At 38.2% G+C, this 24,526-nt stretch overlaps 1 protein-coding gene across 3 annotated transcripts in view; it reads right to left on the bottom strand.

Moving 5' to 3' along the window:
• Positions 1-1,754: 1,754 nt before the first annotated feature.
• ldb2b (LIM domain binding 2b) overlaps positions 1,755-24,526 on the bottom strand; it is a 23,430-nt gene continuing 658 nt past the window's right edge. Inside the window, exons 2-10 of one of the 3 annotated variants that reach the window (XM_017461707.3) lie at positions 20,987-21,089; positions 19,745-19,917; positions 10,636-10,758; positions 7,917-8,000; positions 7,702-7,825; positions 7,041-7,094; positions 5,527-5,651; positions 5,054-5,113; positions 2,466-2,602 (exon numbers count right to left, since the gene is read on the bottom strand). In XM_017461707.3, coding sequence (XP_017317196.1) covers positions 5,054-5,113; positions 5,527-5,651; positions 7,041-7,094; positions 7,702-7,825; positions 7,917-8,000; positions 10,636-10,758; positions 19,745-19,917; positions 20,987-21,089 — 846 coding nt within the window. In that variant the 3' untranslated portion in view covers positions 2,466-2,602. Of the gene's footprint in view, positions 2,603-5,053; positions 5,114-5,526; positions 5,652-7,040; positions 7,095-7,701; positions 7,826-7,916; positions 8,001-10,635; positions 10,759-19,744; positions 19,918-20,986; positions 21,090-24,526 lie in introns of all 3 variants that reach the window. The other 2 variants (XM_017461706.3, XM_017461705.3) reach the window with 2 other exon arrangements.

Below are 24,526 nucleotides of genomic sequence, written 5' to 3'. Positions count from 1 at the left end.
CCTCAAAGAGGATTACAACAGTGTCAAGACATTGCTTAATGCCTTGAAGTATGATGAGTACGTCTGCGAGATTATTGGAGACTTTAAAATGGTGGCATTCCTCATAGGTCTCCTATGTTTTACCAAGTTTGTAATGTTTTACCAATTTTTTTTTGTCTTTCGGACAACAGGAACACCAAGGCGCACTACCAAAGGTGGGACTGACTACAGTGGAGAGCCATTGGTGGACCCCTGGAAGGTGCTGATGCCACCACTTCCTATCAGATTGGGCTTTATGAAACAATTTTTCACAGCTCTAGATAAAGGAGTCGGGAGCCTTCAAGTACCTTCAAAACTTCTCTCCTAAGTTGTTTGAGGCAAAACTCAAAGCCGGTGTCTTTGTCAGACCACAGTTAAAGAAGATCCTTGAGACCAAGGAATTCCCCAAGAAGTTCAGTAGGAAGGAAACCGGCTTGGAACAGCTTTGTAGTTCAGGTCCTCTTAAGCCAAAAACTATGTGGCGCTGGTTGAGACTCGTACGGCACAATGGGCTGCAGGATATCTCTCAAATCCCATATTCTTGATGCTCAGCTCTATAAATCCAAGCAGAACATGGTAGCATACTCAGAGGACCAGGGCAATCACTTCCACCAGGATATACTGGACTTTGAATGCCACTAGCAAGAACAATATAACAAGAACATAATGGAAGACTATATTTGTGGGACTTTTCATGAAAGTGATTTACAATACAATTGTAAATCTGGAAGAACTACTCACTTCTCGATCTTTTGTGGTGATTTTTGTCTAACTTTAGTAAAAAAAAAAAAATACATGTTCATTTTGATTCATATGTTATTTCTTCTGACTTTATGTGAGATGCAAAGATGCAAATAAGTCCGTTTTCTCAATGAAAACAGGTACATTTCAAATATCAATGTCATGGTCACAAACGTTTCAGGACATCAATAGCCATTGTCTATACATTTGATGCATAAGCAAGCAGAAAATAACACTTACTACCCAGGAACAAAAATGTGTTGGGTTTCACAGACGTTACTTCAGTATCACAAAAAACATGGTTAAGCAGTATATGTTAAGATATTATTAGAAGGGGAAAAAGTTTTCCAATTGTAAATGTGAACTAAATATTGTCTATTAACCTGTATGCCCAACTGCTTTCATATATACAGGAGTGGAACTGAGTGTGCTCTTCTTCTGTTGTAGTCCATTTGAATCATGGTTCAGTGTATCGAGCAGTCCGAGATGTTTTTCTGCTCACCACAGTTGTAAAGAATAGTTATTTGAGTTACCAAAGCCTTCCTTTTAGCTTGAATTAGTCTGGCCATTCACCTTTGACCTCTTTCTCATTAACAAGACATTTCTGCCTGCAGAACTGACACACTCAGGAAGGTGTTTGGTTTTTCCACACCATTCTTTACTGTTCTTTTTCAGTTTCTGAAATACTCAAACCAACCTGTCTGACCCCAACAACCATGCCACAGTCAAAGTCACCGAGATCACATTTTTTCCCCATTCTGATGGTTGATGTGAAAATTAACTTAAGCTCTTGACCTGTATACACATGATTTTTACTCATTGTGCTGCTGAGACATAATTGGCTGATTGGATAATTGCAGGAAGGAGCATGGGTACAGATGGTTCTAATAAAGTGGTCAGTGAGAGTATATAAACCATTGAGATGCAGACCTTTGCAATCAACTGTATACTGTGATGACGGTTGTAAAATAATTTTCCACACAGTTTTCTTCAGGTAATTGAAAATGTTTTATTTAATTTGTCACCGATTTAAAGAATATTAAATAAGCAACTAAGGCCTTCGCCCGTTATCATAACCAAACACAATTTATTGATGCAAATAGTTGAAAAGCATACAGAAAATACACACATAACAGTAAATACACATACCTGCAGGTATTTTACATTATGCATTAAACAATTAAGTAATAAAGGTGGGGGGATATCTGCGGTTGAAATTTTGCAGCAGTAAAAAACATCACAACACTCACAAAGTAGACAGTTTAAATTCAATTTTGGAAAGCCAAAACAAACAATACAGAACAGCTGAATCATTACTGAAAAGCTTAAAAATTCTGGTATGAAAGTAGTTAATTGCGCTGATTATTTATAAAGCTTTCCTATGAAATGGGAATGTATATTTCATGATTATCATTTCCTTACATTGGTTTCTGTTTGTGATGATGGAGACTGAGAAAAAAATGCTATTAAAGCCATTGTAATAGTTTTACAAATTGGATGACATCATTTGTCATAGGTCATAGCTCTCTTTCTCTCTCTCACACACACACACACATACACAAATTCCTTCTCTCCATCCCCAGATGAGCACGCTCTCACACCCCTCGCTCGATCCTTTCCTGTAGCGCTCCCGTTACTCCAACCGCTGCATCGCCACGGCGGTGGGCTCGCCGTCCCGGTTGATGTTGCCGAGTGCCTGCGAGTTGGTGTAGTCATGGCGACCGTCGTCCCGGAGACCGCCAGCAGGGTCGTACTGCTCGTTCTCCAGCCTGGTGATCAGACGCTCGTCCACGTCTCCCAACTCGGCTCCCATCAGAGAGGGCTCCCCCACCACCATCACATCCTACAGCGAGACAGGCAGACAGACAGAGAAAGAAAGAAAGAAAGAACATTTGTTGAACGTCCTGTCAGAGAGAAACTGAAATTATTTTCTATACTGTACTTACATAAAGTGTGTGGGCACACTGAGATTACAGTAGCAGTCATTATATAGTCTCTCTGTGTGTGGTGTGCATGAATATATTTCTGTATTCTCAGACTGGGATACATATTATATATATATATATATATATATATATATATATATATATATATATATATATATATATATATATATATATAAAAAAAAAAATACCATATTATATGATTAGACTTTATATTAGTATTGTAATACCAGTAAAGATACTGAATTTAATAGAATTTGGAGAGGGACTGAAAGAAGGGAGGGGTTGAGTGAGAGAGAGAGAGAGAGAGAGAGAGAGAGAGAGAGAGAGAGAGAGAGAGAGATGTATAGTGAGGGGGAGGGAGGCACAGAAAGGAGATATACAGAAACAAAGAAAAAAATGGAGAAAAGAGTGACTAAGGGAAAGTTTGCTAAATGTCCTAACAATGAAAACGTTCTTAGGCAGCTAAGTAATAAACCGAGTCGTCCCAACTCTGACCTTGAATCACATCTTTAAGAGGTCTATTATGCAATCCATGTGGAATTAATCAATCATATCCAGCTCACGCTGATTTCAATCATCGCTGTAGAGATGTAGGTATTTTTAAACCAATTTCCTTTGCGTATAAGGAGTTACAAGGTATGTACTGTATGCAGCCACCAATACTGTAATGCCATTACGTGGCCATTTTCTTTGCACCAAGGAACAGATCAGATATTCCTCAAATTCGATTTTGTCCTATGCGTATTTATTTACGCATGCCGCTGATTAATGTGCTCTTGTCAAATATTCCATTAGCCAAATATTATAGTATCAGTGTGTGTAGGCGTGTCTGTGTGCACTAGAGTGGACAAATTATTCAAATAAAATGCATTTGAATATTATTATAATATAATATATTAGATTATTATAATTTGATGAGCAAACTTTTGCTGTAGCTATGTGTTTGAATCATGTATCGTATAGACCATGGAGGGTGAGAACTGTTGCTTTCTTAAGCAAAGAAACTTGGGAGATGGCAATATCATATATCATATCATATCATATCATACCATATCAATCTATCTATCTATCTATCTATCTATCTATCTATCTATCTATCTATCTATCTATCTAATAACTTCTATATGTTATACCCCATGTTCAATGATTTACTTTATATTATACCTTAGGCTATAACTTAATGGCATTCTAGCACCTATATGTAGAAAATATGTATTAAACTTTTTAATACATATAATTTATATATATATATATATATATATATATATATATATATATATATATATTCCAATTATATATAATACAAAGGCATTATTTTAAAACAAATCTCACGTGCTTATTCAGACCACTTGTCCTACACCAAAGATTTTAGCAACTAAACTAAAATATTAGATCCTAAACATTTAAATGTTGATTATTTTTTTTTTTTGCTTATCTGTAAATATTGTGAACATTTACAATAGTATCTGGAGAGCGAACTTTGTTCCGACATCCTATTTGCCTCCCTGAAATACAGCCCCTTTAGGAAGCTCGGAATCTTCAACTATTTAAAGAACCCTTGAAAAATGCCTTTTTTTTTCCTCCTAACAGCACGGACATAAATGTGCGTAAATATATTTCTGTGTCACGGTGTTCTTTGTGTAGAAAGGTATTTCCATATGGGTATATTAGAATAGATGTAAAATGCCATTTTGAATTATTTTATTTGATGAATGGACAAATATAGAGGAACACAGAATAATGTAATAATGTATCTTGGTATGGTCATTCCAATAATGCTGCTCTGAATTGAATTAGAAGAGAGAGAGAGAGTGAGTGCGTGAGTGAGTGAGTGAGAGAGAGCGAGAGAAGGGGAGGGGGGTAAAGGAGCGGGTGGATGAGAGAGTGAGAGAGTGGGAGAGAGGAATACAGTGGGGGAGGGAGGTACAGAGAGACAGAGGGGGAAAGACAAAAAGAGAGACAGGTAGAGGCAGGGGGTGGGAGACAGAGAAAGAAAAAAAAAAGATTAGAAACACAGTATCTAATAAGAATGCGAGCAAAACTTGTACCATTTCTAATCAAAACACATGTCACATGCCAGACAAGTGAATTAGCAATGTAGATTTAAAGTTTGAATGTGAAGGATGAGAATGGACAAACGAATAACTTCATGCGTACACTGTTCCACACACACACACACACACACACACACACATCCTTGTCTACAGACGCTATCTCTTTGCTCCTTAATTAGCCCATTCAGACAAAGCATACCTCCAACATGTTCGCCAATTAAGCTTGTTCGCATTGCTAATTAGATCGTTAAGGCAACACATGCTGTGCGATAGCCATCTGCACATGTCACTCACCTACCTAAGCTCCGCCTCCAGCCACCCGCCACCCCTCGATTCACCGGCGACGCGTTTGGGCTGGGGACCAGAGACGGACAGCACTAATTATCATCAAGTCAATTATGACTAATTGCTATCAATTACAAACACATCAATTAAACGGGTTAAATAAAAGCACATTATCAGGTACTAGCAAGAACAACTCTGGACAATTACAGTTTTGTAAATATCAATCTTTCAGAATCAAATCAAAATGTTAAAAAGTCATTTGCATAATCATTAACTGGTAAAAAAAAAAAAAAAACGTCACAGCAATTGTTATCAATTAGGCTAAACGATCTAGAAAACAGCTTATCCTCATTTCTTAAAACACATTCACACAGACACACACACACACACACACAGATTATTCAGTCTTGCTAGCATGTTATGAGTAGTTTGCATCAGCGTATCACTGTGTGTATGTGTTTCGTGCATGTGTATGGACATACCTGCGTGGGCAAACTGAAGCTGTTGGCCGGGCTGCGTTTCTTGCTGTTTCCTGCGCTGTTATTGGACGCGCTGCCAGCCGAGTTCCGCCTTCTTCTTCTCTTCGCTGTTGGTTTGGCTGTTTCCGCTGTCAGTCAATGAAGAGAAAGGTGTAATGCATAAACACACAACACCCAAATATACACTCATCACTGCATAGAGAAATGTATGAAAACAGTATCTGCCTACATCTTCACACTGTCGAAATAATAACCGTGACAGTGACGGAATTACATTATATGACATTGTATGCTTAGAAAAACTGCTAGAATACGCCAGTGTTTTGAACCTCATCTCTATGTACTGCATCTGTAGCATATGTGTGGTTATCAATGGCAAGAATTTTGACCCGTTTCCCTGCTCTGAGAAAATAATGGTCAACCTGTAATGAAAGCCTACAGTAAGTGCAGGTGGGATGGCAGTTATACACATTTAAGAGAAACACAGCTTTATCAGTCAAAGGCATTTGAAAAAGTTGTAAAAACTCACCTTTCAGAAATGCGACTATTGTTTTTAGAGGTAGCAATTTGTGGTTAAGAGTTACCAGTGTAGTCGTGTGGGTCTCATTGCGCATTGATGTCACAAAAAGCCAATGTCGAGAAGAACACAGACATAGGGAGAACTTGTGAAACTCCACACAGGCAGCAACCCAAGCTCAGGACTGAACTACAGAACTTGCACCTGTAAGCCTGTATCCTACCCCCTGAGCCACACTGTGTTGCCCCAAGTGTTGTTTAAATTCTTGATATATAGTTCCATGTTTTAAACATTTATTGTCACAATTTAACAACTGCCCTTAGACTTCTATTATGTATGTGTTACAAGTCAACAGTTTTTGCAATGTATTCTCAGTACAAGGGAACATGTTGAAATTCTTCAACAGCTTTACTTGCATCAATTTATAGGAATATGGAATGGAATATGAGGATATGATGAATGGATGAACCAAAGGATTGAAGGATGGGATGAATAGATGGATGGATGGATGGATGGATGGATGACTGATTGGCAGATGGATATGGAAAATAGATGGATGAATGGACGGTTGGACAGATGGATGGAATCTATGGCTAGATAGATGGATGTATTGATTGGATTTCTAAATGGATGGATGGATAGATGAATGATTGACTGGCAGATGGATATGGAGAATAGAAGGATGAATGGATGGATGGCTGGACAGATGGATGGAATCTATGGGTAGATGATGGATGTATTGATTGGATGGATAAACTGATGGAAGAATAGATGGATGGATGAATGGATGGTTGGACAGATGGATGGAAACTGTGAGTAAATAGATGAATGCATTAATTGGATGGCTAAATGGATGAATGGCTGGATGGATAGATGGATGACTGATTGGTCATATGGATATGGAGAACAGATGGATGAATGGATGGCCGGACAGATAGATGGAATCTATGGGTAGATGGATGGATATATTAATTGTATGGCTAAATGGATGGATACTTACATTTTTTGGAACTTGTCTGAAAAATTTCTGTCTTAAAGTTGGGCGAAGGTCCGACTGAAATAAACAGAATTTTCAGTCAGTTATAAACTATTAACCTCCCTAACACGCTATCTTGCTCAAAACACAAAATAACCTATATTTTACAAAAAAAGCAAAGATTTCAGTCCTAATAACACCGCATGCAAAACGGTCACACACAGAGAGAAAAAGAACATGCTGAGTATAATTTTCTTTTTCATGCCTTTTATTGAGAAGAGTGTTTAAAAAGCAGTAAAATAGCCCTGAAATATCCCACGGTCACAAGGCTCATTAATTAGGCAGGACGTGTTATTGCAGAATTTCACAATACCCCTGACGATCTGTACTCTGGACTTTGAAGTGTTAATTGTGATTGGGAAACGTGTTTACAGTGAATGAAACCATAAATTTTATGATGTTATTTACCTTCGTAGGAACAAAGTAAAAGAAATAAAGGCTTAGGGGGAAAAGGGTAAAGAAACAATGGAGCTTTTTGTTATTAATCATTATTCCCTACAGATAGATGGGCAGAGCATGAAAAATAGTTTGGGCAAAAAATTAGGTTGTGGGGGATGTGTGTGTGTGTGTGTGTGTGTGTGTGTGTGTGTGTGTGTGTGTGTGTGTGTGTGTGTGTGTGAGATACCTGGTGGTGTTGTCATCCTTTGCCACTGGTGAAAGAGGCAAGTCTTCAGGCAGTCTCTGGGACTCAAGCCATATGTTTTGTGCCTTGACATCAGCTCCTGCATTGGCTCAAGAATCATACACAGCTACACAAACACACCCACACACACACACCCTTAGTAATGTAATATAGCACTGTACATTTTTTGTATGCGTTCATGTGTACGTGTGTCTTACTCTGAGGTAGTTCAGCGTGAGATTGGTTAGTCCCACTCTGCTGATGTTTTTGGATAGTTGCTCCAGAGCTCCAGGGTCTTGTGCCTTTGCACGAAAACACACACACACACACACACACACACACACACACACACTCCTTTTATTCCGTTTGCTATTCTCTCACCACTCCGGCCCGATACGTCTCTAATTCATTAATAGAGATGTTGCTATGGCAACAGCCCAACAGCGCCACTAGAAGGTTTCACCTCGATTGATAAAAATAACACCGAGGAATTTTGTCATACCGCAGCCTCCTGAATCGACGTTATCCGCATCAATATGATATTCTGGGTTTCTTGGAAACTTGCATGAAAACATCCTATTCGCGGTTTCCCGTTTAATGAAAGAATGACCCCTTGATTCACTTCATGTTCTTCATTCCTGCCCTGTAGGTTTGGATCTTCTTTTGAGCGCTTATAGAGTGTCCTCAAATATGTCAAATATTTTTGCACAGTGCTTGGTGCACAGAAATAGCAGCCTGCCTTAAACACTCGAAATACACGCCTTTAAGGGCTGCAGCAACCAATCAACAAAATCGATAATACATTTCATAATAAGCACACGTTTGATGGGATTGCCGTTGTATGTTACCATGGAGAAATTAAGCAAGCATGACCAAATTCGCCTCAAGTATGCAAACTGTTTTGCTACGCTGTTGGCTTCATGAAATAACTTACGTTTTCATGTAAGTAATACTTCAATTTGTGAGAAACAGTGGAAGCGACATGTACCTGGTTGAATCATTATTATTATTATTATTATTATTATTATTATAATTATTATTATTAATCTCAAGGTACTGAGTTGTCCTACCATATCTAGTTTCCTAGCTAGATCACATTTATGGTTATATTTATCGATCTTTCCTGCTCAATCAGAAAACATTATCTAGTGCTTCTTTAGGCAAAATTCGGCCATTTGTATTTCAACAAATTGGGTTAAAAATGAAAATGAACGGGTTTTTTTTTCCCTTCCCACTTTAAAACACGACTCACGTCATGAAGCATGCGCATTATGCAGTGTTGAGCAATAATACAGCGTTTCATATTTTTTAATAACTTTTTAATAAACGTCGTGTGTCAGGTCATCCATCTGAGTCTCCGTCTTGCTTTCGAGTCTGATTCACTGATTCCTGCCGAAGAAATCTCTGAGTCAGCCCTAAAGATTTGGACACACAACGAATATGAGTCGCGTCACTCGAGCACACACGGCAAGCGGAACGGATTTAGCATCGGCGTGTTTGTTTTTGCGAGGCAGGCGGTGGAGATTTATTTTTGCCGTTGAATTTGTTTGGTCAGATCTGAACAGCTGGGGTCTTGAAATATACAGATGCGGCGTACTGTATAGCGTGCGTAGGCGGTGAAATAATGTACAGAACGGTGTTACCTTGGGTGCCTCGTTTAGTCGCTACATATCTTCCCGCCGTGACGGAATATCTGATAAATCTCGGCGACGCATTGCAGATAGTAGCCTGTTATTAATGATTAATTAAGGTAGGTTAAGAGTTCTGTAGTAGAATTCGTTGAGTGCAATTCTGCAAAGAAATATTTAAGACAACTAATTGGTTAATTGGTGATCGAAATCAGCCTTGTTGTTTTCAGCAGTCTTGTTCTCCTGAAACCCAGATGATATATCCGGGCACGTTTCTGGCCATGAAGAAGCATTTTCACTGACTGACTGACTGACAAAATGATCTTCACATGCACGAGAGTCGCTCAGGATATCCATACAGTAGATCACACTTTCTCAATCCTGGTCTTGGAGTACCCCCTGTAGTGTTTTCCCCAACTCGAACACATCTGATTCGATGAACCAGCTAACTGCCAGCTCATCCTGAGTTGAAGTGGGTGTGTTCAAGCAGGCAAAACACTGCAGTGTGTGGGACAGGAAGTACTCCAGGCCCACGGTTGGGAACCTGTGCACAAGATGGTGATACAAGTGTCTAGGAACTCTCCTAGTGATTGGGAACATACTTCAGTTCCACAATTGCACACTCTATTAATGCAAATGTAAGAGCAATACAGTTAAAAAAATAAAAAAGAAGAAGAATTAATCTATGTCCACAAAACACACAAGAAAACAAAACAAAACCAAAAAAAAAAGGTTACAATAATGTAAAATTCTGTCAGCCAGTCTGTGATTTCTACCATGAAAATATCAGTGCAAAATCTCTTAAATTGTCCCTTTGCTGCAACACAAAGCACACACTCGTTTTTTGTTTTTTTAAAAAAGAGAATTAAAGAACCTGATTAGAGTGGATTCGCAAAAGCACGCCTATCCACACCTGCTGATAATAATTCACCTTATACAATTACAGTACACGTCGCCTGGTTACGACGTTTTCCAACGATCACGACAAACAGCCAAATTAATTAAAAAGGAACGTATTACTCATACGAACAGCAATAGATAATCTCTGACCTACAAACTGCATCTGACTAAATCAGAAAATCAGATTAGCATGATTAATACGCACTAAGAATATAAGCGGACTCGTGAATAGTGCTCGATTTGAACGAACAAAGCAAACGGGACTCGTGTGAACGTTTAAACTCTCATAAATAAAGGACAAAAAAAATAAACATTTGATCAGAAAAGTGTTTGATTCATTGGCGTCAAGGGAAATTGGATTCCCATGAACCAGTCGCGTTAAACAGTCGTGTTCCTTTATTCGACTCACATGAACGGCCAGCATGCTGCGAGGAATGAGCTCGTTGTAGTGTGAGATAGTGAAGTGCCATGTCTTGATTCTCATGAGGTCATCGAAGGTAAACAGCAAAATCAGACGGCCCTCTGTACACACCTGGGGAGCAAATGCAGAGCAAGTGAAATGGTAAGATAGATGTTAAACAGGCATCCAATTATAATAATCGATAAAGTTCCATAAAGCAAGTGTGTAGTGCGATAGACGACAATTTCGTCACAGGAATTTATTTATTAGTAAATAGTTTGCAGGAGTGTTTATATAAGAAATAAGATTTAAGGATACCTTCAAATGCTAAGACAGCTCCTGCGTTTGTAAGGAAATGCGCTAATGTACTTTATAATGCAATTTTATATACATTTAATTTGAATTATACATAAATTCAATTAGAAACGGAATGAAATTTCATATGAAGGACTTTCATATGAAAGAAAGCAATACAAAAAAAAAATCAATCCATAAATTAAGACAATTAAACTAGTCATTTGATTAAGACAAAAGTAATGGCGCCCTATAAAAGGAGGAAGAGTTAAGGCGTGTCTATGGCATCCGATGCACTGCAGTGGCTGAGCTGCATTACTGAAAGATTTTAGCGCACGCCATGCTTCAGTGCACTAGGAGCTTTGCGTTTTATTGTGTTTTGTGGGCGTCATTAAATGCAAAGTTGGCTGTGCTGTGAACGTGCTTGGTAAGTTATAGTACATTTATCATCATATGCGCATGAATACGAAGAAAACTAGCCTTTCCAAAACTTTTGCATTTTTTCCCCCCAGTGTAGACTGAATGAAATGATTGACAAAAGATTGATAAAAGATTGATAAAGTATTTCAGCGTGATTCAGCGACACTTCATCAAACCCAGGTTTCGATCAGGACAATCACATATTCACAGTTTAGAACTGGATTGAATTTCTGTTCAGTATGTGCATCATATTCTTATTCATCGTAGTCAAAGGAAAAGAACGATAAAGACAGAGAAAAACATGAACGTGACGGAGGATGATGGAGAGTGTGCAGACACTCAGACAGAGAGAAAGCATGACGGACAAAGAAAGAGAAAAAGAACAATTAGATGTGTGCTGTGAGTGTTATATACGTTAAAATACAAGTCTAAATAACTTCAAATATACTTATAAATTGGACATTACGTCCTCGTGTTTATCTGTACTTTTTAATGGATAAATGATATTTAATGGCATTTTAATGGACAATTTCCAGTAACTAAGTGAAATGTAAGCTTTTTGACTTTAAATCATCTACGTTGTTTCAGAGAACCAGCGCTTCGATTCCATGGAAAATGATTTACTCATTAAACTGGCAATTTCAGAGGAGAAATTTCTCTATTTGGAACTCTGAACCCCAACATTCTGTTGCCTGAGGAACGGTGGGTAACTGAGAGGTTGGCATGGCAACAGGCGGGATGTAATCCCAGCAGACGCACTCTAATCAATGCCTCCACACACACACACACACACACACACACACACACACACACACTAGCACGCACGCACATAAGTATTTGGGCTAGTTAGCTCAAATCGAAGTAAAGAGCAAAGTTAGATATAGCTCTGCCATGCAGAAGTTTGCATTAGCATATAGTGATATATGAATATTATACATTACATTCATTATACATGCATATCAGAAAACAAAGAAATGTATATATATATATATATATATATATATATATATATATATATATATATATATACATACACACACACATATACATATACATACCAGGTGAACTTGAATGTGTACTTTAATTGTGACCTTTTGATGCAACAATTGTGCACTTTTTTTCATACTGAGTAAGGGTTCTCGCACTGAGTAAAGGCTATACACAGATCCTTCATAGCCTAGATTTTTTTCCAGCTCTGGTTGCATGGACCACCACCAAACCTGAACGCTTGCCAAGTGTCTTGCAACTTTCTACATGACTATTTTACAACTGATTAGTATCTGAACTGTAGTTTTGTGGGTGATTCCACAATTGGGAGTGCCATTTAGCCCTTGCAACTCTTAAAAATTAAGCTTCTTTTTTAAATAATAATAATAATAATTTTCCAACAATGAATCTAAGAAATCATGCATGAAACTATTAATAAAAAAATCTATCTCAGGGAATAAGAGCAATTTTTTTCAAGGTTTCTTTGCTGACAATGGCTGCATTTTGCTCTTAAATGAGCAACAGGGGTGAAAGTAACAGGGTTGAGTTGTTTTTTTTATAGCAAAGAATTAGCAAATACACAAAATGTAGTGTGCTACTGGCATAAGAATTCGCTTAACATTTAAAGCAGGATTATTTATATAGTTATATAAGTACAGTATCTCACAAAAGTGAGTACACCCCTCACATTTTTGTAAATATTTGATTATATCTTTTCATGTGACAACACTGAAGAAATGACACTTTGCTACAATGTAAAGTTGTGAGTGTACAGCTTGTGTAACAGTGTAAATTTGCTGTCCCTTCAAAATAACTCAATACACAGCCATTAATGTCTAAACCGCTGGCAACAAAAGTGAGTACACCCCTAAGTGAAAATGTCCAAATTGGGCCCAAAATGTCAATATATTGTGTGGCCACCATTATTTTCCAGCACTGCCTTAAGCCTATTAGGCATGGAGTTCACCAGAGCTTCACAGGTTGCCACTGGAGTCCTCTTCCATTCCTCCATGATGACCTCACGGAGCTGGTGGATGTTAGAGACCTTGTGCTCCTCCATCTTCCGTTTGAGGATGCCCCACAGATGCCCCACAATAGGGTTTAGGTCTGGAGACATGCTTGGCCAGTCCATCACCTTCACCCTCAGCTTCTTTAGCAAGGCAGTGGTCGTCTTGGAGGTGTGTTTGGGGTCGTTATCATGCTGCAATACACGCTGGGATCATGCTCTGCTTCAGTATGTCATAGTACATGTTGGCATTCATGCTTCCCTCAATGAACTGTAGCTCCCCAGTGCCTGCAGCACTCATGCAGCCCCAGACCATGACACTCCCACCACCATGCTTGACTGTAGGCAAGACACACTTGTCTTTGTACTCCTCACTTGGTTGCCGCCACACACGCTTGACACCTTCTGAACCAAATAAGTTTATCTTGGTCTCATCAGACCACAGGACATGGTTCCAGTAATCTATGTCCTTAGTCTGCTTGTCTTCAGCAAACTGTTTGCGGGCTTTCTTGTGCATCATCTTTAGAAGAGGCTTCCTTCTGGGACGACAGCCATGCAGACCAATTTGATGCAGTGTGCGGTGTATGGTCTGAGCACTGACAGGCTGACCCCCACCCCTTCAACCTCCGCAGCAATGCTGGCAGCACTCATACGTCTATTTCCCAAAGACAACCTCTGGATATGGCGCTGAGCATGTGCACTCAACTTCATTGGTCAACCATGGCTAGGTCTGTTCTGAGTGGATCCTGTCCTGTTAAACCGCTGTATGGTCTTGGCCACCGTGCTGCAGCTCAGTGTCAGGGTCTTGGCAATCTTCTTATAGCCTAGGCCATCTTTATGTAGAGCAACAATTCTTTTATTCAGATCCTCAGAGAGTTTTTTGCCATGAGGTGCCATGTTGAACTTCCAGTGACCAGTATGAGGGAGTGCGAGAGCGATGACACCAAATTAACCACACCTGCTCCAAATTCACACCTGAGACCTTGTAACACTAACAAGTTATTTGACACCATGGAGGGAAAATGGCTAACTGCGCCCAATTTGGACATTTTCACTTAGCGGTGTACTCACTTTTGTTGCCAACGGTTTAGACATTAATGGCTGTGTGTTGAGTTATTTTGAGGGGACAGCAAATTTACACTGTTACACAAGCTGTACACTCACTACTTTACATTGTGGCAGTGTCATTTCTTCAGTGTTGTCACATGAAAAGATATAATCAAATATTTACAAAAATGTGAGGGGTTTACTCACTTTTGTGAGATACTGTATATAGTTATACTTTCAAGGTGACCTTGTCAGTGAATATAAAGAAAAATAAAGAAAAAAGAACGAGAGAACGTAATTATCTTCTAAATATAAATATCTAATATAATATAAATATTCTTCCCGTGATCATTAGGAAATTTGCATGATGCAACGTGTAAATTATGAACATTCCAAATATTTCATACGGGTGAATGTGTTCAGGAAATAGGGTTGAGAGAATGTGAACTGAAATGTAAATTTTTGCAATACCAACCATTGGAAAAAGATGTTTCAGGCATGAATTCACACATTAATGCAAACATAGTAATATATTTTTAAAGTATTTTAATATAAAGTATATATTTGAAGGTAAAGTGTAGTTATAGCGGGCTGGGTCTGGCAAAATGCTGTTTTTTAAGGGCTCTAGGCAGATTTTTGTATTAATGTTTTATGTTATTTAACTGTAACATGTACACACGTCGTCGTGAAAGACACTTTACCTATTTAAAGTAAAATCTGTTTTAACTTTACTTTACATACATATCTGTAAATGTATGAATCAGGGGGACACAACTGGCACCCCGATCATTAACCCTTGTAGTGGCTTGTGTTTTGCACAGTTGATGGAAAGGCGATGAAAATCAGTCCCTCCAGGATTTTGCGATTGCAGTAATGAATCCAAAATCAAGGAGCTTGCAATTTTTCAAAATGACCACAGATTTTCCGCAGATTTTGGGCAGAGACGGGTCATGTGATGTCATCATGACGCGCATTCGGTCAAAGCCGTCTTCAATTCATGTGCGTCGAACATGAGTACAGCTAAACGGTTTACCAACAAACCAACAAACATGCCTGCAAAAGAACATACAAAATGATTTTGTGTAATTGTGAAGTAGTTTTCTGCAAAAAAAAGAAGAAGCACAAAACACTCCGCAAATTTCATCGCAAATATTGAAAACAATCTCAGAAAAATCAAGCATTTTTGGCTGCAACACTCACAAAGAAACTCACAAAAAAATATACATATACACACACTAGCTAGAAATATATACTAGTACTAGCTAGTATTTGAAAAGAGAACACAAGAACTGAATGGGACAAAAAGGAGCCAGAGTTGCTTGAAATGCTCAACAGTGTAAAATAATAAACAATAAAATTGTAGACAACAACTATATTTAGGGACAGACATGAAGATAACATGTTAAGACTGTCAGGAAAAGACAATTAACCATACAGACAGTGCCTGCTATGTTCTGTTAGCTATGATGTAGCTTTATAAGTAAATTTATCTTGTCTTCCCAAACACTAACTGTATGACCATAGCCTATTTTATATAAGAGATTAAATTAGCAAGACTGCAGTACGAGTCTTTACTTTTCAATCTTGGCAAAGCCTAGAATTTGTGATAGCTACTTGGCTAATAGTGGGTATGCATCGACGTCACTTTACCGCCAGAACACTCCCCCCTCGGCCGGACTGAGTGGCAAAACATCCAGCAAAATGGCTGGTTTTATTAGGGGAAGCGGCAAAAACTCTAACACAACTGATTATCATCTTAAATTAAAGGCAGTTGGATTTGACAGTGACCCTTACAACTTGCCCAAGAACCTGTGGCCCATGGACATTGGTATATGGCCGGAAATTGGTTTTCCCGAAATTTATATGTACCTGATTTCGGGGAAATACACTAAGCAAAGGCTGAAGGCATGCAAAAGCCTTGACGCTTGGTCCTACTTCAAATGAAAGTGACAAGAACACTAATAAACATTCTGGTTGTATGTGGACAGGTATGTAGAAATATTTTTATTTTATTATATAATTTTATCTGGTAACCCGTAAGCTAGCTAGTCCTAGTTTGTTTGTAGCTAACACTGCTTCCACTTATATATTTCTGAAGGTAAAACACAATCAGAGAAGGAATGAGCAGAAATAGGCAGCGCTTAAAAAAATATGTAGCAAATTATTCATCATTGTACAATATAAATACCACATGCCTAAAGTACTTACACTTACACTGCTCGACTTAGTAAAAATGGACTGAATGTTTTTTTGGCCCTCTGTAAAAAGGTAGCTCAGAATTCTTGTTGAGTCTATTAGCACAGTCGATTGCACGACAGATTTTCCCATTTTAGATGCGTTTTTTTCTGTGTTTTCGAAGAAATAATGCTGTACACTAATGCTGCCGCTCAGTCTTTTTGCCACTCATTGGGCGTGACTGCGGCGAGTTCCGCCTTCCGTGACGTCACGTGCATACTCTCTATTGTCTCACAGTCTTACAGTGTCTTACAGATCCTGTTTACCTCAGTACATTGTTTTCCTGAGTTTTATTTACATTTAACCATTTACCTCAGCTTTATTTACATTTAACCATTTACATCAGTTTTATTTACATTTAACCATTTACCTCAGTTTTATTTACATTTGACCATTTACCTCAGCTTTATTTACGTTTAACCATTTACAGTTTTATTTACATTTAATCATTGACCTCAGTTTTATTTCCATTTAACCAATTACCTCAGTTTTATTTCCGTTTAACCATTTACCTCAGTTTTATTTATGTTTAACCATTTACCTCAGTTTTATTTACGTTTAACCATTTACCTAAGTTTTATTTACGTTTAATCATTTACCTCAGTTTTATTTACATTTGACAATTTACCTCAGTTTTATTTACATTTAAGCATTTACCTCAGTTTTATTTACGTTTAACCATTTACCTCAGTTTTATTTACATTTGACAATTTACCTCAGTTTTATTTACGTTTCACCATTTACCTCAGTTTTATTTACGTTTAACCATTTACCTCAGTTTTATTTACATTTGACAATTTACCTGTGTTTTATTTACATTTAACCATTTACCTCAGCTTTATTTACATTTAACCATTTACAGTTTTATTTCCATTTAATCATTTACCTCATTTTTATTTCCATTTAACCATTTACCTCAGTTTTATTTATGTTTAACCATTTACCTCAGTTTTATTTATGTTTAACCATTTACCTCAGTTTTATTTACGTTTAATCATTTACCTCAGTTTTATTTATATTTGACAATTTACCTCAGTTTTATTTATGTTTAACCATTTACCTCAGTTTTATTTACGTTTAATCATTTACCTCAGTTTTATTTATGTTTAACCATTTAGCTCAGTTTTATTTACGTTTAACCATTTGCCTCAGTTTTATTTACATTTGACAATTTACCTCAGTTTTATTTATGTTTAACCATTTAGCTCAGTTTTATTTACGTTTAACCATTTGCCTCAGTTTTATTTATGTTTCACAATTTACCTCAGTTTTATTTATGTTTAACCATTTACCTCAATTTTATTTACATTTAACCATTTACCTCAGTTTTATTTACATTTAACCATTTACCTCAGTTTTATTTACGTTTACCCATTTACCTCACTTTTATTTACATTTGACAATTTACCTCAGTTTTATTTACATTTAACCATTTACCTCTAACCATTTACCGCAGCTTTATTTACGTTTAACCATTTACCTCAGTTTTATTTACGTTTAACCATTTACCTCTAACCATTTACCTCAGCTTTATTTACGTTTACCCATTTACCTCATTTTTATTTACATTTAACCATTTACCTCTAACCATTTACCTCAGCTTTATTGACGTTTAACCATTTACCTCAGTTTTATTTACTTTTAATGTTGTCGAATATCCACGAAAAATAGTTTGTTTCTCTTATCACTTGCGTTATAACATTTTGCGGAAAGCACAGCGTCCTCTGTCCTAAAGACTCGCCTTAAAACTTACTGACTGTTACAAAGTGCTGACATCCCACACTCCATCTAGATCGCTTCATATATCAATGATGATATATTTCCCTTTGTTAAGTAACAACACACACGCATCAATTTCATCATTTGCCAATTCCTACCCACCGGCTCTCTCTTATCATCACGACAGCTACCAAATGGAAAGAGGTGAAGGTTAAGACGTGTTTCCACTGCGATATGTGAAATCAGCCAATTGCATCTTTTCAAACTGCTGCAAGCGCTATCTGCCCTCTTCCACATACATGGGCTGCAGATCGGCTAGTGCCTCTGTGATTGACAGGGGAAAGACAGCACGGCTAGTTTTACTCTATAGGCTGTGGCGCTGTCAGGATTAGGACTCGTGATCTCAATAAAGATAGTGCGACTGCTTTTCTGTTGTTCCACTTGAAAGCCCTTCAACACGTTTTATTCAGTCTGTTTAAATGAATCTTAGATCGCTTGCTATTCAAGTCCCTGCGAATGAGTATTTATTAGTGCGTTAGTATAAACCTGTGATTTGACTTCCAGCCAAGACTACTGTCGGAGCTGTTGTAGAAAATTAATTAACACCTTCTGACCAGTCATAACAGATCGTTTATTAGTGCTGGGCTATAAAATGAAAACGAGACACATTTCCGTTCTCCTCAATGAATAATATATCTATTGCCCTGCAGCTGCAGTGTTACATGTCATTTAATGTCATCCTCTTAGAGGATGTAACGATCTAAGCTGATATTGAGAAATACCAACGACCATGATAGTGGGTTGTACAATTAGCACATGATGAATTTATCACAACACTTCACACTTGTGATTGCACATGTCCCTCGTTTATGCTGAATGAATTAGATCAGGCTAGGTAGTATACATCTCAGTAATGCGATGTTCTGTGATTAACCAATTAGACTTTTACAGTAACATGAATTGATACCACATATATTTTAAGAAATAATAAAGAGGGTATTGAATAGAGAGGCTGAAGGGAGCTTCTGTGTGTGTGTGTGTGTGTGTGTGAGAGAGAGAGAGAGAGAGAGAGAGCGATAGAGCGAGAGAGAGGGGGGAGCAAGAGGTTGAAAGGAGGGGGGGAGGGAAAGGGGGAGCTATATTTTCCTTTTTTTGTTTTGTGCAGCGCAGCCCTGAATTCACAATGAGGAGGAACACATTACTGCTCGCACTGTGCAGCGCCTGTGCTCGTGTGTGAGGATGAGAGAGTGAGGGGTTTTGTGTGTGAGCAAAGGAATATGTGAATATGTAAGAGAAAGAGGAAAAGAAGACGCGAAAACATATATAGGCGTGTATCTACAGCTACTGCTTTGCTGCTGTTGATACTTTATGTACAGTATAGGTGCAGTGTGTGTGTGTGTGTGTGTGTACCTTTGTGAACGTTGGCTTGCCATGTTGTGTTATCATGGTGCACTGGTGGCAGTCTACAGTGATGGCTGAGCTGCTGAATGACTCTTTTGTGTGCTTGAGCTCGAAAAACAGCTCGTACACTCCTCCTTCGTATAGCGTGCCGAAGAAACGGGGGATCAGCGCCCGTCCGATCGCTAGGAGGAAGACGGTGAACGAGAGAGGACGATAAGGAGAGAGGAAGAATGCGGGGTTAAGGATTAGGGATGCCACTTGACACATTATCTATAATCATAACAGAGTAGAAAAGGACGGACTCGAAGGAATGGAATAAACGGAGTAGAACAGAACAAACTGAATAAAAATCGATAAAGAAAAATGTTTCTTGATATATTTGAATATATAATTATAATTATATATATATATATATATATATATATATATATATATATATATATATATATATATATATATATGTTTATTTGTTCAGCTCCAGCTACACTTGGGAGTCCTTTTAGAAATTAGAAATAAATAGTCTCCTGAATAGAGCTGGAGCTTTAAGTCCAACAGACTGTGCACACACAGACACAATCTCACACACACACACACACACACACACACACACACACACACACACACACACACTACTTAGAGCTCTGCGGTTGTCAGTCATGCCGGGAGACGCATGTGAAGTCTGAAGCAGCATGTTTATTTAATCACCTCGTACCTGCCAATCAAGTCTTGCCCCGTACATTTGGAATGAGGAAATGAAGTCCCCCCACGTACACACACACACACACACGCACGCGCAACCCCCCCATCTATCTCTCCTCTATCTATCTCACCCCCCTCACACACACGCTTTCCTCTCTCTTTTCTCTGTTTCTCGCCTCTCCCTTCGCTCTCTCTCCCGCCGGAATTTGTGAATGACACTGCGCCTGAGGGATCAGGATGATGATGACAGTGTTGGTAAACATCTCTGTTGTTTGCAACACAACGCCTTTTAAATCGACTGATTCGGAATCACAGCGCAGATTAAGCAACATCTGCAATTCACCTTATTTTTACTTTTGAGACAGAGAGTCACACAGATAAGAGGATGCTTGACTGAGACAGAGATTTTATTAGATTTATTTATTTATTTATTTATTTATTTATTTACGTCTGCCTCGATCGGGACCTCCGATCACATCGCAGCATCCGTACAGACCGCTGCCTGTTTCATTCGATAATGGATTTGTCGGATTTTTCGCACGGAATACTCACTATATGTCTTTGGTCCATCCTCGAGACAGAAGGAGAGCGTTAACGTTGCATCGTCCTCGAAGAACTCGGTGCAAAACGCATCCCACCATAATATATCACAATCCTGAGAAAACACACACACACACACGGATACAAATAGACTGATCACTACATGACCCTGATGACTACATTTGTCTTTCTTTACATATAAAAGTTATATCCTACGTATCACCACTGTGGCTTTGAGCATCGGCCATGACTTATATCTACCGGCATAAAGGCTGGATTTACCTACATATCAGCTGATATCGATTTATATAGGGGTCTAAGAATAAACCAGTATAGTGATATAATAAGGAGAAAAAAATTTATATTGTTAATTGTACAGATAATCATATCGCAAAAGATATATATATATATATATATATAAATATATAAATATATAGGAATTTGTATTCACCGTTAAATGTGGTACAGGTTTTCATGTTGGTTTGACTAAAAAAACTCTAGAACTCTAGAAGCTTCCCTCACCAACCTTAACACATGCAGTGCCACAGCAGCGCTATACGGTACAGTTACAGAACACACAGTACGATGCAGTAATACAAATAAATAAATCAATCAATCAATAAAAACCTGCGATATTTTGTTTTCCTGGTATTTATACCACACATATGAATAGTGATGTAAAAGTCATGCAGATATATTATAGTTATATAGAACTATATACCTGTGTATATGATATGAACAGAAATTATGCCAAAAAGTCATTAGTGCTAAACTAACAGCTGTGGTTTTAAATGAACAATTTGAAACTAACATACAGCGTTAAGCACGTGCAGCATTGAAACAACACACATATAGGGTTAAATTAACCCTGTTCATTCTTACACTGTCGAGCCGATAGTACTCGAGGTGTGAATTTATTATTCCAACACTGAATGAATTCATACGTTAAACAGTAGCGTTAAATAAATGAATACTTACAGCCTGGAATGAACTATTACGAGATTGACTGATCTGTTGTGCTGATAAATTAACCCCTGGATCAACTCTGAAGGAATTAATTATATTCTAGTCTGGAATGAAGTATTACATTACTGAATTCTTTCCTGCGTTGCTATATGAATGAACGCAGTATAGAATGAAAGCAACAGAAGAAGACGTACAGTCTTCGTTTAAGTATTACAGTGATGGTTAACCAGAGCAACGTGAAGTTAAGACCCGCTGTGCTGAAGTTTCAGACAAACACCTACAGTGCGAAATAAAGACATGTAGCAACATACAGTGCTGAATTAACATACCACACACACTGCTAAATTCACACAGTGCTAAATTACTGCCTACAGCTGGCAGCGACACCGGTGATACTGAAACCTGTAGGTGTTGAACAATAAAATACATATAAAGTGCCCGCCAGAATTATCGGCACTCTTCATAAAAATGAGCACAAACGCCGGTGTACCCAATTAAATTCTACATTACCACACAATCATTCAAATTTTCCACTCAATAGGAGCAACGATTTAACGAAATGATTCTCATTGTGACTACTTTTTAAAATATAGTATTTTTCTCTGCAAAATATTTTAATCTGCCCGAAACGATTGGATTACAGTTGTAAAAATTGTACACGTCGGTTTCAGAAATCAACTGCTAAGCACTAAACGTGCTGTTTGGAAGCATCCCGAAAGGAAGCTCTTCCTGAGCGCAACACTTGTCCTTCACCAAGTGTCATTAAAACTGTGTGTTGGAGTCAGATGAGAGCGAAATCAAAATTTCAGCAGGTTTGGTGACAGAACGGGACTGCATGGAAGGAAAAGCACCCAATAGCCAAAGTAAAATATGAATCATTGATGTTTTAGGGTTGTTTTTGTCACTGGGCTCTTGTGAGGACTGAAGACATCAGGAATTCCTGCTCATATTTTAGTGATATATTTTTGAACCTGGCTGGATGTTCAAACTTGGCTGTAGACAGAGCTGTCAACAAAATAATACTTCCATATCAAGACAAAATAACGTTTTTCTTGTATTGAATATCTCCGTGTCCGTACATGAACCCAACTGAAAGTCCATCAATCCATCCTGATCCTACTCAGGGTCGCGGGGAAGCCTGGCGCCTATCCCAGGGGACTCTGGGCACGAGGCGGCAGACACCCTGGACGCTGTGCCAGCCTATCGCGCACACACTGACACGCTACAGACAATTTAGAAACGCCAATCAGCCTACAACGCCTGTTTTTGGACTGTACGAGTAAACTAGAGTACCCAGAGTAAACCCCCAAAGCACCGGGGGAACATCCAAGCTCCACACATGCAGGGTGGAGGTGGGAGTTGAACCCCCAACCCCGGAGGTGCGAGGCAAACGTGCTAACCACCACCAACACCCGAAAGTCTGCGTACTGAATTGAAACTGTAAGTCCATGCGCCCAAACCTACTGTAACAACATAAAGTTGAGCAACTTGTCCTCTCTACAAGTGTCTCCAACTTTGTTAGACATTATTCTCTCTAGGGTACATGTCACAAAGTATTAATTATAAGGGTGCTGATCATTTTGAAAAAGAAATCAATAAAAATCCACTACTCCTGAACAAACCCCTGCAATGATAAATGATTAGTAATCAGGGTGCATGAGCACCTGTGGTGCTGAAATAACAAATACCGTGTTAACATACATGTTTTTACAACGAACATTGCGGTGTTCGGCTAAAACCCGTATTACTGAAATAATACGCCGACCGTGTTAAATTATGCACGCAGAGTTACATAATACATTGGTGGATTAACACCTCTGGTGCTGAAAAAGCTTTCAATAAACACCTCAAATCAGCAGCGTTGAAACAATGCACATAAAGCGTTAAATGAACACAAAGTTACATTCTCCTAATCAACATGTACAATCTTGAACGAACTATTACAGTATTCAGTGTAGTCCTGCAGTGCAGCATTAACACGTACTCTGGTGCTCAAACATGAGGTGATGAATGAACTCTTACAGTGTTGAATTAACACCTACATTTTTTTTTAATATATACAAACTGATTGAATGATTTTTTTTAACCTTATCTTGTTGAAATAAAATACATACAATGTTAACGCAACATATCGGCAATGTTCAATTCACTCATCATGTTGAACGAATACTGAAATCTTAAGTATTAAAGGACAGTGTTTAAGAATCTCCCAAAGTACTACGATGGTCATATAACAAATGCTGAATAAATACCCAAATACATAGACTACGGCGTTGTGTTAAGACCTGCCGTGTGGAAATAACACATATAATGTCAGATTAAATCAACTTTCAGTGTTGAGTAAAGGCGAACGATCGGTCTTGAGTTAACTCTTACACGCTCGTGCAGCGTTCATGCAGAGTTGAGTTTTACAGCATTGCATACAGTGTTAATACAGACAGTGTTGCATTAACACTTAGTTGTATATATTTATATATATAAAAATTTCAGTTTGATTTCCAACCTACAGTCTTGAAATAAACTCCACATCATGTCAACTGAACATTTTGCAGTGTTCAATGAACTCATGGTGTTAAATCAGTCTTA

This window comes from Ictalurus punctatus, chromosome 29 (genome assembly GCF_001660625.3).
Source record: "Ictalurus punctatus breed USDA103 chromosome 29, Coco_2.0, whole genome shotgun sequence".
NCBI classification, from domain to species: domain Eukaryota; kingdom Metazoa; phylum Chordata; class Actinopteri; order Siluriformes; family Ictaluridae; genus Ictalurus; species Ictalurus punctatus.
The sequence above is the reverse complement of the archived record's forward strand: the minus strand, read 5'-3'. Positions and strand labels throughout refer to the sequence as shown.